General features: G+C 35.8%; 1 protein-coding gene across 4 annotated transcripts in view; it reads left to right on the top strand.

Annotated features, from left to right (window-relative positions):
• DMXL2 (Dmx like 2) overlaps positions 1–12,715 on the top strand; it is a 151,387-nt gene that overhangs the window by 16,133 nt on the left and 122,539 nt on the right. For all 4 annotated transcript variants that reach the window (XM_053889065.1, XM_019442122.2, XM_053889066.1 and 1 more), the window contains exon 2: positions 9,877–10,002. In XM_053889065.1, the coding sequence (XP_053745040.1) occupies positions 9,877–10,002 (126 nt within the window). The remainder of the gene's footprint in view (positions 1–9,876; positions 10,003–12,715) is intronic.

Below are 12,715 nucleotides of genomic sequence, written 5' to 3' on the forward strand. Positions count from 1 at the left end.
TTAGAAGTTTGTTGTAGCTCCATCTATTTTGTCAGTAAATTATCAAAATTGGCTGCTTTTTGACTAATCCTAAAGATTGTTCTTTTTTTAATTTAAATTTTTAATTTTAATTGAAGGAAGTTCTTTCAGATCTGTTGCTTGTTTGGGGTTGTTACAAAGAAATTAAAACAATCATTTTGTCTCTTACTATTTAATCACAAACACTGTAATATTTCTTTTTTTTCCCACTTGTAGTATTTCTTGCATTTTTATTTTTTTCAGCCATAGATTTTTGTTTTTATATATTATTAAAAATTTGTTTTAATATTTATTTATTTTTGAGAGAGAGTGAGCGCGTGAGCAAGGGAGGGAGGGCAGAGAGAGGGAGACACAGAATCCGAAGCAGGCTCCAGGCTCTGAGCTGTCCGCATAGAGCCCGATGCAGGCTAGAACTCACAAGCCATGAGAGAATGACCTGAGCCAAAGTTGGACGCTTAACCAACTGAGCCACCCAGGCACCCCTGTTTTTATATATTATTAAGTTTTGTCTTACGTTTCACTCAGTATACCACTTGCAGCTTAGCTTTTTCCTACTTTTATAAGTAGTCTGTTAATTTTGCATATCCTGATGTGAGCTGTGTTGTTTCTAAAAGTAACAAACCTTTGGTTACCACACATACAGTCATTATTATATTATTTCTGATATTGCTTCACTTGTCGTTGACTTGGGGTAATTTTTGTGCTCTTAGCTTTTTGCATACTATTTAGTTTCTTTCTCATTTATTTATTCTGTTCATTCAGCATTCTTGAGTGGACTTTAGGCTGTTAGAATGATTGAATCATATTAGTAAAGTCCGTTCTTAGTCATGTGGAGAGAAGAGCTGTTTGTTCAAATACTACCCTTTCCCCCTTTTCTAACTGTATGATGGACTTAACATCTGACTGGCAAGAAGCTTATCTATTTTGGGGGTGCTGATGGTAGGCAGTAGTTGATAAAGGTTAAGGGTTTGATTTTAGGTGTAGAAACCTGTAGAAAGGCATATGAGGCTGATTGAATGTATTGCTGATAAGTACTCTTATTTGTAGACTTAAATTTCATTTTGAAAACTCTATATTTTTATACATAAATTTATAAACTTTCCTGGTACTTCATAAATTGGGCCTTTAAACTAGTCCATGGCCTACTGTGATCTATATATATAACTTTTCAAATTGAAATTGTGTATTATATAAATACACTATTTCAATTAAAAAATAATGATTTGTCCTTTGCTTACTCTATCTTTAGTTCAGGCATTTAAAAAAATCTTATTAGCTATATAGACAAAGGGTGAATTTCCTTAATCTGTAAAGAGCTCTTATAAGTCATTCAGAACAGACCCAGTTAAAAAATTGACCAATAACAGGAATAGTCAGTTTTCAGAGAAAGAAATATAAATGATTGATAAATATATGAAAAGATGCTCAACTTTCCTCCTAATAAAAATAGAAATTAAGACAACAGGGAGAAGCTAGGTTTTGTTGGATTGGATTATCAGGGTTAGTGAGGAAGTGGAGAAACAGGTACTTTTATACCTATGGGAAATACAGTGTTTTTGGAGGGCATTTTGCAGTACTTACTGATTTTAATCACTTACCCAGTAAATTATGTCTTAGAATTTATCCTTTGGGTATACTTGCACACATATGTGTAATACCATAAATACATAGGTGTTATACTGAAGCACGTTTTATGGTAGTGAAAGACTGGAAACAACCTAAATTAATTATGGCAAAGCCACAAAATGGAAGATTATGCAACTATTAAGAAGAATAAAATAATTCCTTCTGTGATAAGGAAAGTTCTTCAAGACAAATTGTTAATTAAGTGGAAAAGAAGTTGCAGAATTGTGTATAGCATAATCTCTTTATATAAAAAATGTTTATACATACATATACACTAAACATTTCAGGAAGGGTTCACGGGTAACTGTGAGGTAATCACTCCTTAAGTGGTCAAGGGTAAGGTGAACTAATTTTTGTATTCAGTTTTTAATTTTTAGTTTATTTATTTTGAAAGAAAGAGGTAGAGAGTGTGTCCAATGTGGGAGAGGGAGAGAGAGAATCCCAAGCAGACTCTGTGCTGTCAGCATGGGTGGAGCCTGATGTGGGGCTCCATCCTACAAACTCTAAGATCATGACCTGAACCAAAACCAAAAGTCAGACACTTAACCATCTGAGCCACCCAGGCTCCCCACCGATTTAGTTTTTAAATTAGCATGTGTTGCATTTTCTATAAAAAAGAAAATCTTGTTGCTGAAAACATTAAAATCAGACATTTAAAATGGTTTATTTAACTTACAGGTGGCTTTTATGGGTAAGTGATACATGAAAACTCTAGCTTAATAATGATCCTATTCAAAAAGGAAATCTATTTGTTTTAGAGGTTAATTTTTTTAAAGTAATCTCTGAGCCCAACATGGGGCTCAAATTCATGACCCCAAGATCAAGAGTTGCATGCTCCACTGACTGAACCAGCCAGGTGCCCCTAGAAGTTAATTTTTAATTCTGAGAAGCGTAAGCAGTTAGCTATTTAATTATGTGACTAAAAGGAAGAGGGAAAGGATATTTTCTTGGGAAATTTTAGTTAATATGTGCTTTGTTTTCTTGATAAGATTTTTTCATAGGTCAAGGCTGGCCTTTTAAGACTTTGTCTATAGATAACTTGACCCAACCAAGTAATGATCAAAGTCAGACAACCCTGTCTTCTCGTTAGCTTTTTGTTTTAGAACAGCTGAAATGAAGAATTTAAATGAATTTATGTAATTAACAAACCAGTAAGAAGAACAAAAATTTGAGCAATAGAAAACAAAATGATGGTCATAAGTGAAGTGGATATAACAATGTAAAGAGACCTGAATTTGCCTCTCAGCCTTATATTTACCTTGCTACTTAAGAATTTGATTAAATCCTATGAACTTCCATTTCCTTATATTAAAGTGGGGTCAATAATAGCTAACTTCTAGGATTACTGCAGTCTTGAAAAAGAGACTAGGAATGTAGATTACATAGTATGTTACCCAGTAGGCTTTCAGTAAATGGTACCTCTTATAATTCTTGTAATTATTTTTTTTAGCTCTTAATAACAAGTACCCTCATTTGTAGAAGAGTGAGCATGCTCAACATGAGTCAAAATTCACTCTCAGGGAGAGGTGGGAATTTAACAGTAATACTCTTGGTAAGACCGCAATACCTTGTTAAATTAGATAAACCTTTCAGCATGCTTAATACCTCTTAGTTCACCAGTGCTTTTCTTCTTTTAAATTTAGATACATGTCAACAGTTTTCAGCGACCTTAAACTTTGACCCTGTAACTACCAGGATGATAGAGCATCCAGGTATTCCATAGAAAATACCTGTGTAATTCATTTATTTGTATTTTATGTTCTCATAGGAAAAGACATGTTTGTGTAGGATTTAAAAAAAATTTTTTTTAATGTTTGTTTATTTTTGAGAAAGACAGAGACAGAATGCGAGTGGGTTAGGGGCAGAGAGAGAGGGAGACACAGAAAAAGAAGCAGGCTCCAGGCTCTGAGCTGTCAGCACAGAGCCCAACGTGGGGCTTGAGCTCATAAGCTGTGAGGTCATGACCTGAGCCGAAGTCGGATGCTCAACCGACTCAGCCACCCAGGCACTCCTTTAAATTTTTTTTTTAATGTTTATTTATTTTTGAGAGAGAGAGACAGAGCGTGAACAGGGGAAGGGCAGAAAGAGGGAGACGCAGACTCTGAAGCAGGCTCCAGGCTCCGAGCTGTCAGCACAGAGCCTGACGTGGGGCCCAAACCCACGAACTGTGAGATCATGACCTGAAGTCAGATGCTCAACTGAGCCACTCAGGTGCCCCTGTGTAGGATTTAAAAAAAAACAAACAACTTTTTATTTCTTTATACTTTATCTAAGACTTAAAGGAAATCTGAAAAATCAGAACAGTATGGGATACAAGTATTTGTTTGCTTTTCTGAAAATAATGTGGTTAAGGCAATTATATATAAAACTGAAGTTAGGACAATGATTGTGTTGTGTATATTCAGATACACTTAATTGTTCACAGTGACATTAACCCTCTAGAGAAGGCAGCAATATCTTTATTATGATAATAATAATAGATTAATTCAGAGTACCTAATGACTTCAAAGGTGATATTTAAATTTTTTTCATCAAGTGAAAATTAGATAAGGTAAAAGAAGAAGGTGACTTTGTTTTTCAGCCTCAACTAATTGGCAGTGCCTGTCTAATGAAATTTTGGATATCACGACTAAAAACAGAAAAAAATGTTGGTAATAACAAATATTCAAGTTTTAGCTTCCATAGAATTATTATGGGGTTATATGACACACTCTGCACTTTGTTAAGGAAGAGATTCTTTTTAAAAACATTTTTAAAGTTTTATTTATTTGGAGAGAGGGAGTAAGCTAGCAGGAGTGGGGGAGGGACAGAGAGAGAGAGAGAGTGAGAATCCCAAGCAGGGTCCACGCTGATAGCAGGGAGCCCACGAATTGTGAGATCGTGACCTGAGCTGAAATCAAGAGTCAGACGCCCAACTGACCAAGCCACCTGGGCTCTCCAGGAAGAGATTCTTTTAGACAAACTAATGGGTTTGTCTTGTGGGTACAAGAAAAAAAGCACATTCACATGACTTTAAATATAATTTCCAGGAGTTCAGAGACCTCCTGAGACCATCTATGACTTACATCCAGGTTGAAAACGCTTGGTTTTAGCGCTCAAAGCACAGACTAGTTTTTTTTTTTTTTTTCTAAAAGGATGGATTTGTTTTCCAATGATAAGGTTAAAGCAAGTGAAGATTAATATATTTGAAGCATATCTTTGATGTTAGGGCTTGTGCTACAGAATTCTCTCTTAATATGACATGATTGTCAGCTGGTTATTCTTTATCCTCATCAGGGCAGTTCAGTTCTTCCATAAAAGAAATCCTCCCACATGAATGGAGGGAAAGTGTGTTTTTCTAAGATGTTTTCTCTTTTCTTGGGATTTGTCTCTGTGTTGGGGCCAAATCATATCCTTGACTTTGAGACAAAACATTTTATAGGTTGGTACTGTTATAACTGGTGTATAGTGCTATGGCACAGCAGTGGCTCTGCCAAGAACCCGAGGGAAGAAGAACCTGGCTAAGGGATTCCGTTTGCTGCAGAAAAGGCTTACTGCCCCCTTTCCTGCTTTCCAGCAACGATCCTGTGACTTACGTCCCAATATGGAATAGTGTATGCTCCGCCAAGTCCATGATATTTCTTTTACCTAGTGAAAGAGCCCACTCCTTACTCCATGGGTTCAATTGTGTGTAATTCCAGTGAGCACCCTCTTTTCCTCCTGCACTGTAAATTCTTTCTCTTAAAGACCGAATTCTGAAAAAGAAGAATGGAAACAAAATTGCTTTTGCTGTAAAATTGAGAGAATGGGAATCTCTTAAGTAATTCTAGGTTTTGTATAAACCTTATTAGCTGTTGGTTTTTACCAAGTACTTTGTGCTAGGGGCTGTGGTAAATTACTTGGGATTACAAGGATGAACGTAGGCCTTCTATTACTAGGAAGACATCTTAATGGAGTAGACGTGGGGTGAAGTAGTGGGAAAGAGCAGGAGCTTTATTATAAAGCAAACGAATCCTCACTCTGTGACCTTGGGCAAACTACTTACCTTTCTGGGCTTGGATTTCTCCATCTTTAAAGGTGGTCTGTGAAGATACATTGTTCCTAAAGACCTAGCAGATGGCCTTATATCATAGTAAAGTATTCAGTAAATGATAAATTACTGAGGAGGGCTTTGGTAGATTCCCTTCTGGTAGGTCTTCTAAATCCATATACTGTTAGGCTGGAAAATCAAAATCTTTCTTTCCTTGTGTAGGTACTATTGTAAAGTTGGTCAGTTCTGTCTGAACTTCATGTTCTTTGACTAGGTTTTAAGGTGCTGAGACTTCTAGAGCCAGAAATTGGGAAGATTTGAATCATTTATTCACTATATGTATATGTATTGAGGGCTGCTAATGCGAAGTGCTGGGAGTACATGGTAAAACAGGACATGGATGTTTGCTCTGATGGACATTCCACTGTAGTGGGAACCTGACAGATACTAAACACATGCTTATGTAAATCATTAAAATCTTGTGAGATTTCAGTTATAGAATGTATGTGATTCAGTATTGACTGATTTGGGGGCCCTTGTTTTTCCCTGCTTTAGACTCTTTAGCTAAAGAGTAAGAATATGCTTCCTCTGTACTTTGGCAAACTGTTAGTGTGCAGTAGTTTGGGGGGTTCTGCTCCCGCCATGATCATAGATATTATATAAAATCGTAGGTAATGCCTACTTGTGGGTTCCAGGAAGCCAGTACTAGACACAAGTTGCTCCCTTTTGATGTGAATTATTAGTTTGATGAGGAATTTGAGATCATTTTAGACTTGTGGTGTCTAAACTTTTAGTAGCTACATAGTGTTCCAGTATATGGATAGTCAGTAATTTATTTAACCTCCTCTACTGATGGACAGTATGATTATCTTCAGTTTTTGCTGTTACAAATAGTAAGGCAGTGACTATCCTTCTACATATATTTTGGCAAACTTTTTAAAGTATGCTTGTAGGGTAAATTAAAGAGTTGTTTGATCAAAAAGTATATTTAAAATGTTGGTAGATATTGTGAAATTCTTTTATCCATGAAGATTTTGATTTAGTAAGTCTGGGGTGGGACCAAACAATCTGTATGTTTAATAGGTTCCTTAGGTAATTTTGATTTTGATGCAGCCAAGTTTGAGAACATATATTGCAGGATCAGAAAGATGTCAAGATTCCCTACAGCTAAGGAGTATAGTCCATGTACTCTGGAAAAGATCTGGCATTTTGAATATCTAGGGAAGAGTAAACATCCTTTTTGGTGATTGATCAGTAAAAGCCTATCTGTCTCTAGTAGCAGTTGCTAGAAATGGCCCATCTTTAGAGAAGCAGGGATACTAATATTTATCTGGAATACTTTAAGTATCGTTGACATGTAATGTAGGAGAAAATAGCCTAAAAATTGTAAGGACTTGAGTTGGAACATCTTCCCCTTATTAACCATATAATCTTGGGCAAATTGATGAATTTTAATCTTTATACAATGATAATGATATCTTCCTTTCAGGTTTGTTGCAAAGATTAAAGGGGGAGTAACATAACATTTATTGAGTACCTTTTGTCTTCTGATATTTTGTGGGTATCTCTGTCATGGCAGTTTGTCATTTAGTTGTGACTGGTGATTCACTTGGTTATCTTCCCGTTAGACTTCCCACGTCTTGTGGTTGTATATTCCCAGTCCCTAGCACAGGCTTGGGACTTCATGCATTGTTTTTTGTTGTTGTTGTTTGTTTGTTTTTTCTTCTTAAATGAATGATGTGTGCTAAGCATTCTGCAAATAGATTTTCTACTTTAATTTTCACAGTTGTCCCAAGAGGTAACTGTTACTTCTAACTTAAGATCACTTAGAATGGCCGAACCCAAATTGAAAACCCTGCATATATGATTTCAAACTAAAGTTTATGCTCTTTTCTTTTTTTTCAGATTCTCGTAACCACTTTACTTTATTTTTTAATACAAATAACTTTTTAAAAATATAATTTATTGTCAAATTGGTTTCCATACAACACCCAGTGCTCATCCCAACAAGTGCCCTCACCATGCCCATCACCCACTTTCCCCTCTCCCCCTTCCCCATCAACCCTTAGTTTGTTCTTAGTCCTTAAGAGTCTCTTATGGTTTGCCTCTCTCCCTCTGTAACTTTTTTTCCCCCCTTCCCTTTCCCCATGGTCTTCTGTTAAGTTTCTCAAGATCCACATATGAGTGAAAACATATGGTGTCTTTCTCTGCCTGACTTACTTCACTTAGCATAATACCCTCCAGTTCCATCCACATTGCTGCAGATGCTAGATTTCATTCTTTCTCATTGCCAAGTAGTATTCCATTGTGTACATAAACCACATCTTTATCCATTCGTCAGTTGATGCTCTTTTCATCAATTCACTTTGTTGAGATAATACTATAAAGCACTTTGGAAAATTCGAAATATTGTTCAAAGGTAGGATTATTTTTGTAATTTTAATAAAATTTTTTCTTTTGAGGTATAATTGACATATAACATTATATTAGTTTCAGGTGTGAAGCATGATTCACTATCTGTATGCATTGTGAAATGATCACCACAGTAAGTCTAGTCAACATCCATCACCATTCATAGTTATACATTTTTTTCTTTTTTTTTTTTTGTAAGGATTAATAATGTAATTTTAAAGATCATTAGAGTGATACAAACATTCCTTTCTCCTATGCTCAATATTCCCTTTCAGTTTTGCTTTCTTGAGTGCTTGGTGTAGTAAATCTGCCTTGTCTATAAGAATATAAGTAGTTACTTCCTCCCAGAAGTGATTTTTTTTCCATATTTCCCCTGCCAATCATTCTTTTTTTTTTTTTTTTTTTTTTTTTGGTGAACTTTTTGGTATTAATACATGAGTTGAAGATGGTTTATAGTAGTTGCAGCAGGATTTTGGCAGTGTTGGAAGTTTTAGTAACCAGTAGAAGTAGTATTTGTCTTCCTATCTGGTCTTTATCTTCATTTTCTCTTTCATTAGCAGCCATGTGTGGATCTCATCAGGACACAGGTCATGGAGTTCGATGTCATCACATTCAGTCCTGGCTGTTGGATATCTGTTTTGTTTGTTTGTTTGTTTGTTTGTTTATTTATTTATTTATTTATTGGATATCTATGTTTTGTAGGACAGGACTATATTGCTTAAAGGTGTAGAAATTGTGGGATAAAATACCACCTCATAAATCATTTTTTTGGTGTATATACACACATGTATATATAAGGGGCTTTTTCACTTCAAAATTAGATTGTTAGGTTGTTTTGAATATTTACTCACAAGTTGAGTTTGGGAGAAAAAGGAAAAGTGTCCTCACGCTCTGCCTCTGCCCCTTATGTCTTCATAAAATTCACAAAGTTGCAAAACAGGAATAGCATACATCAAGAAGTGTGGCAATAGGAAGAAACATTTGGTTTTACTCGTTATAGTTTTGTTGAACAAGGAATTTTCCAGGAACTTAATTTTGTGTTCTATTTTATTTTGCAGGCTATATAGTTATACTTGTCAACATTTTATATAAATCAGTTTATTTTTAAATTAAATTAAGTTAATTAATTTGTGTGTGTGTGTGTGTGTGTGTGTGTGTGTGTGTGTGTGTGAAGCCACTTTGGGCTGGTTTCCTCTCTCCCTCACACCTTGTAAGGTTGAAGGGGAGGAGAGAGGCAGACAGCATCATGGATTCACTCTTAGGCAGTTGATGAGTTTAAGTTTAGTCTTTGCCTTAGTGCATGTAATTCTGCCTTGGGGGCTCATGTCTATTTAACTAGCTCTTTAAGCCATGTGGATTTGTGTTGGAAAATTCATCTGATTTCTTTCTTGATCTTTGTCAAGCCTGGTTTGAACCCTGGAAACACAGTTGCTTGCAGCCTTTGATGCCTTATTATTTTCAGATGGAGGTTTTATTCTTTAGGGCTCACTAAGATGAGCTTTGGAGAGAAGCTCTGAACAGGAAGATTTATGACCTGCAGGGACTTAGGCTGTAGGGTTGAAGAACTAGAAAAATCCTTTCTTTGTTAATACTAGTTGTTGAAAGATAATTCATGGGGTGTCATCATCCTGTTTTATTATGTGGCATTTATTTATGATGTGACTTTTAATGTCTTATTTGGAAATTGATAACTAAATATTCTCACATTAACTATCTTTGTAAAAATGTGTCAGACTCTATGGTGGCAACAAAATCTAAGGTATAATTCATAAGTTACATATCTTATATACTGTAAAACTTTTCTCTTTTAGGCGTATGGATCAGGCTGTGATATTGTTATTTTGGCAAGTGACTTTGAATGTGTGCAGATCATTCCTGGTGCTAAGCATGGAAACATCCAAGTCAGCTGTGTGGAGTGTTCTAACCAACATGGAAGAGTAAGGGATTTAATTACCTTATTAAATGCCATCTTTTAATGCATTCTTCTCCTTTTATACAAGGCTTGTTTACAATTTCTTATTAATATACCTTGCTTAGATGGTTGTTGATAGGAGTGGATAAAATGATAGGATGTATACAAATGGTAAGGGGCCATTAAGCTGATAATGAGATGATTATTCTGCAGGTGTACACTGTCTTGAAAGTTCTATAGGCCTTACGGTCCTGTGCATACTGATGTTCTGCTAGTTGATAATTCTAGCAACTGTTAAGCCAGTAGTAGGGAAGTAAGTAAACTTTTCTCTTGTCTGCATAGCATCCCTTATCTTGCCAAAATCACAGCAACATTAAATTTTTATAAAAAAATCTGGCTAGTTGTTAGTGTCTAATATAATATTTGTCATGTAACAGCAGCTTTGTAGAGCTTCTGTTAATTTAATTAAAGTTTATTCATTAATTGAAGAATCTTAAGGTTCATTCATTCAGACTCTAAAACAGAGGGTTTATTTTAAAGTAGTTTGCATCTCACATATACCTCTCCCCCAAAATACACATCAAACATGATATACATCAAATTTTGGTTGTATGTGAAGTAAATGTAGCATATTCAGTCTATATTCTAACAGCTCAGTAAGGCCAGTGTTGCGTAGAAGAGTTCAGTATCTCCACAGTATAAAAATGAGACTTTTCCTGTAATAATTATAATGATTTAAATAGTCTTAGTGTTCTAGCAATTGTTTTTTACTGAGAAATAACACATTTTAACAAGGATATGTTAAATCAGAATTTTCATGGTGATAAATAGTAATGATGCAAATTTATGCCAAGTAACAAATTATTATTACACTATTTCTAGCGTCCCACCTTGCTGCTTGTATCAAGCTTTAGTATTTGTGTAAATGTGGCACAATCTGGCAATCCAGTGATGTAATTGACCTAGTATCGAAACACTGAATTTCCTGGTGTTTTTTGACACTTGTTTCCTGCTTTTCTGATTTTTATCCTGTTTTTTTCCCCCACTAAGCGTTGCTTACTCTTAGAGAACACTGAGAGTGCCAGATTTCTTTCATTAATTTTTCATTGTTCATTTCCTTAAACCAAGTAGGGTATCTTTAAACCTGCTTGGAGTTGTATGATAGTTCTCCCAGATGAATTTTAGTAAATTATTTATGGGCTGGTAATGATCACAATAAATTATCTGGGAGCAAAGTTTCCTTTCATGTATAGGACCTTAGTGTTCATAACCCTGTTTCCACTTTTCCTTACCTGGTTGAAGATAAAGAAGGCAAAAATGACACCTTCGATTTATTGTTTTTTTATTGCCATCTTCTTTTATTTCCTTTATTGCCAGACCTTTTGGTGATACCTTTGTCATTTATGACTATGTTAGCCAATTATAATCATTCATTCATCAGCTGACAAGTTGAATGTGATCATTCCTAACAGTTTTTGTCTTGGTGTTTACCTCGGGTGGGCATTTGAAGTAGCTTCCTCCCTACCATTGTAGGTTAAGAGCTTTTTCGTGGAAAGAGTGTTAGATATTAAGTGACAGTTAAAATCACTTTTTGGTATGAGAGTGCCCTGAGATGACAGTAGACATTTTTTGACTGGCCTTTAAAAAATATATATACCTAATTTAGTGTTCTAGGTGTCAGCAAGAATGGTTTTTGGTCTGTTCCCTGTAGTTGATTCCCTCTTGTCAAGAGGAGGGTGAACTGGGAATTGGCTCTCAAGGAATTAATAGAAAAATGAACAATCAGGAGACTATAGATGCTAGAGAGGATGTGGAGAAATGGGAACCCTCTCTCACTGTTGGTGGGAATGCAAACTGAGGCAGCCACTCTGGAAAACAGTGTGGAGGTTCCTCAAAAAATTAAAAATAGATCTACCCTATGACCCAGCAATAGCACTGCTAGGAATTGACCCAAGGGATATAGGAGTGCTGATGCATAGGGGCACATGTACCCCAATGTTTATAGCAGCACTCTCAACAATAGCCAAATTATGGAAAGAGCCTAAATGTCCATCAACTGATGAATGAATAAAGAAATTGTGGTTTATATACACAATGGAATACTATGTGGCAATGAGAAAAATGAAATATGGCCTTTTGTAGCAACATGGATGGAACCGGAGAGTGTTATGCTAAGTGAAGTAAGTCTTAGAGAGAAAGACAGATACCATATGTTTTCACTCTTATGTGGATCCTGAGAAACTTAACAGAAGACTATGGGGGAGGGGAAGAAAAAAAAAAGAGTTTAGAGAGGGAGGGAGCCAAAGCATAAGAGACTCTTAAAAACTGAGAACAAACTGAGGGTTGATGGGGGGAGAGGAAGGGGAGGGTGGGTGATGGGTATTGAGGAGAGCACCTTTTGGGATGAGCACTGGATGTTGTATGGAAACCAATTTGACAATAAATTTCATATTAAAAAAAATCATCTCTACCAGGCTCTGGTAGCTTCCAGGAACAGAGGATTTATGTCCCTTTTTATCAGGTATGTGACCTGGAACCCAGATCTCTATCTTAAGTCCGATGGGGACGTCTACGTCAGCTCTTTCTCTTCCTCTTGCAGTGGAGTCTCTGATCTCTCCTTAGTCCATTTTCTCTATTCCTTTTTCTAGATGATTTTCCCCATTGAATTTTTTTTTGTTTCATAGTATAATTAATGTCATTTTATTTGATGTCTTTTGAATACCTGTTTAATATACTCT

The sequence above is a fragment of the Panthera pardus genome, unplaced genomic scaffold (assembly GCF_024362965.1).
Source record: "Panthera pardus isolate Hobbes unplaced genomic scaffold, ASM2436296v1 HiC_scaffold_24, whole genome shotgun sequence".
NCBI lineage: Eukaryota > Metazoa > Chordata > Mammalia > Carnivora > Felidae > Panthera > Panthera pardus.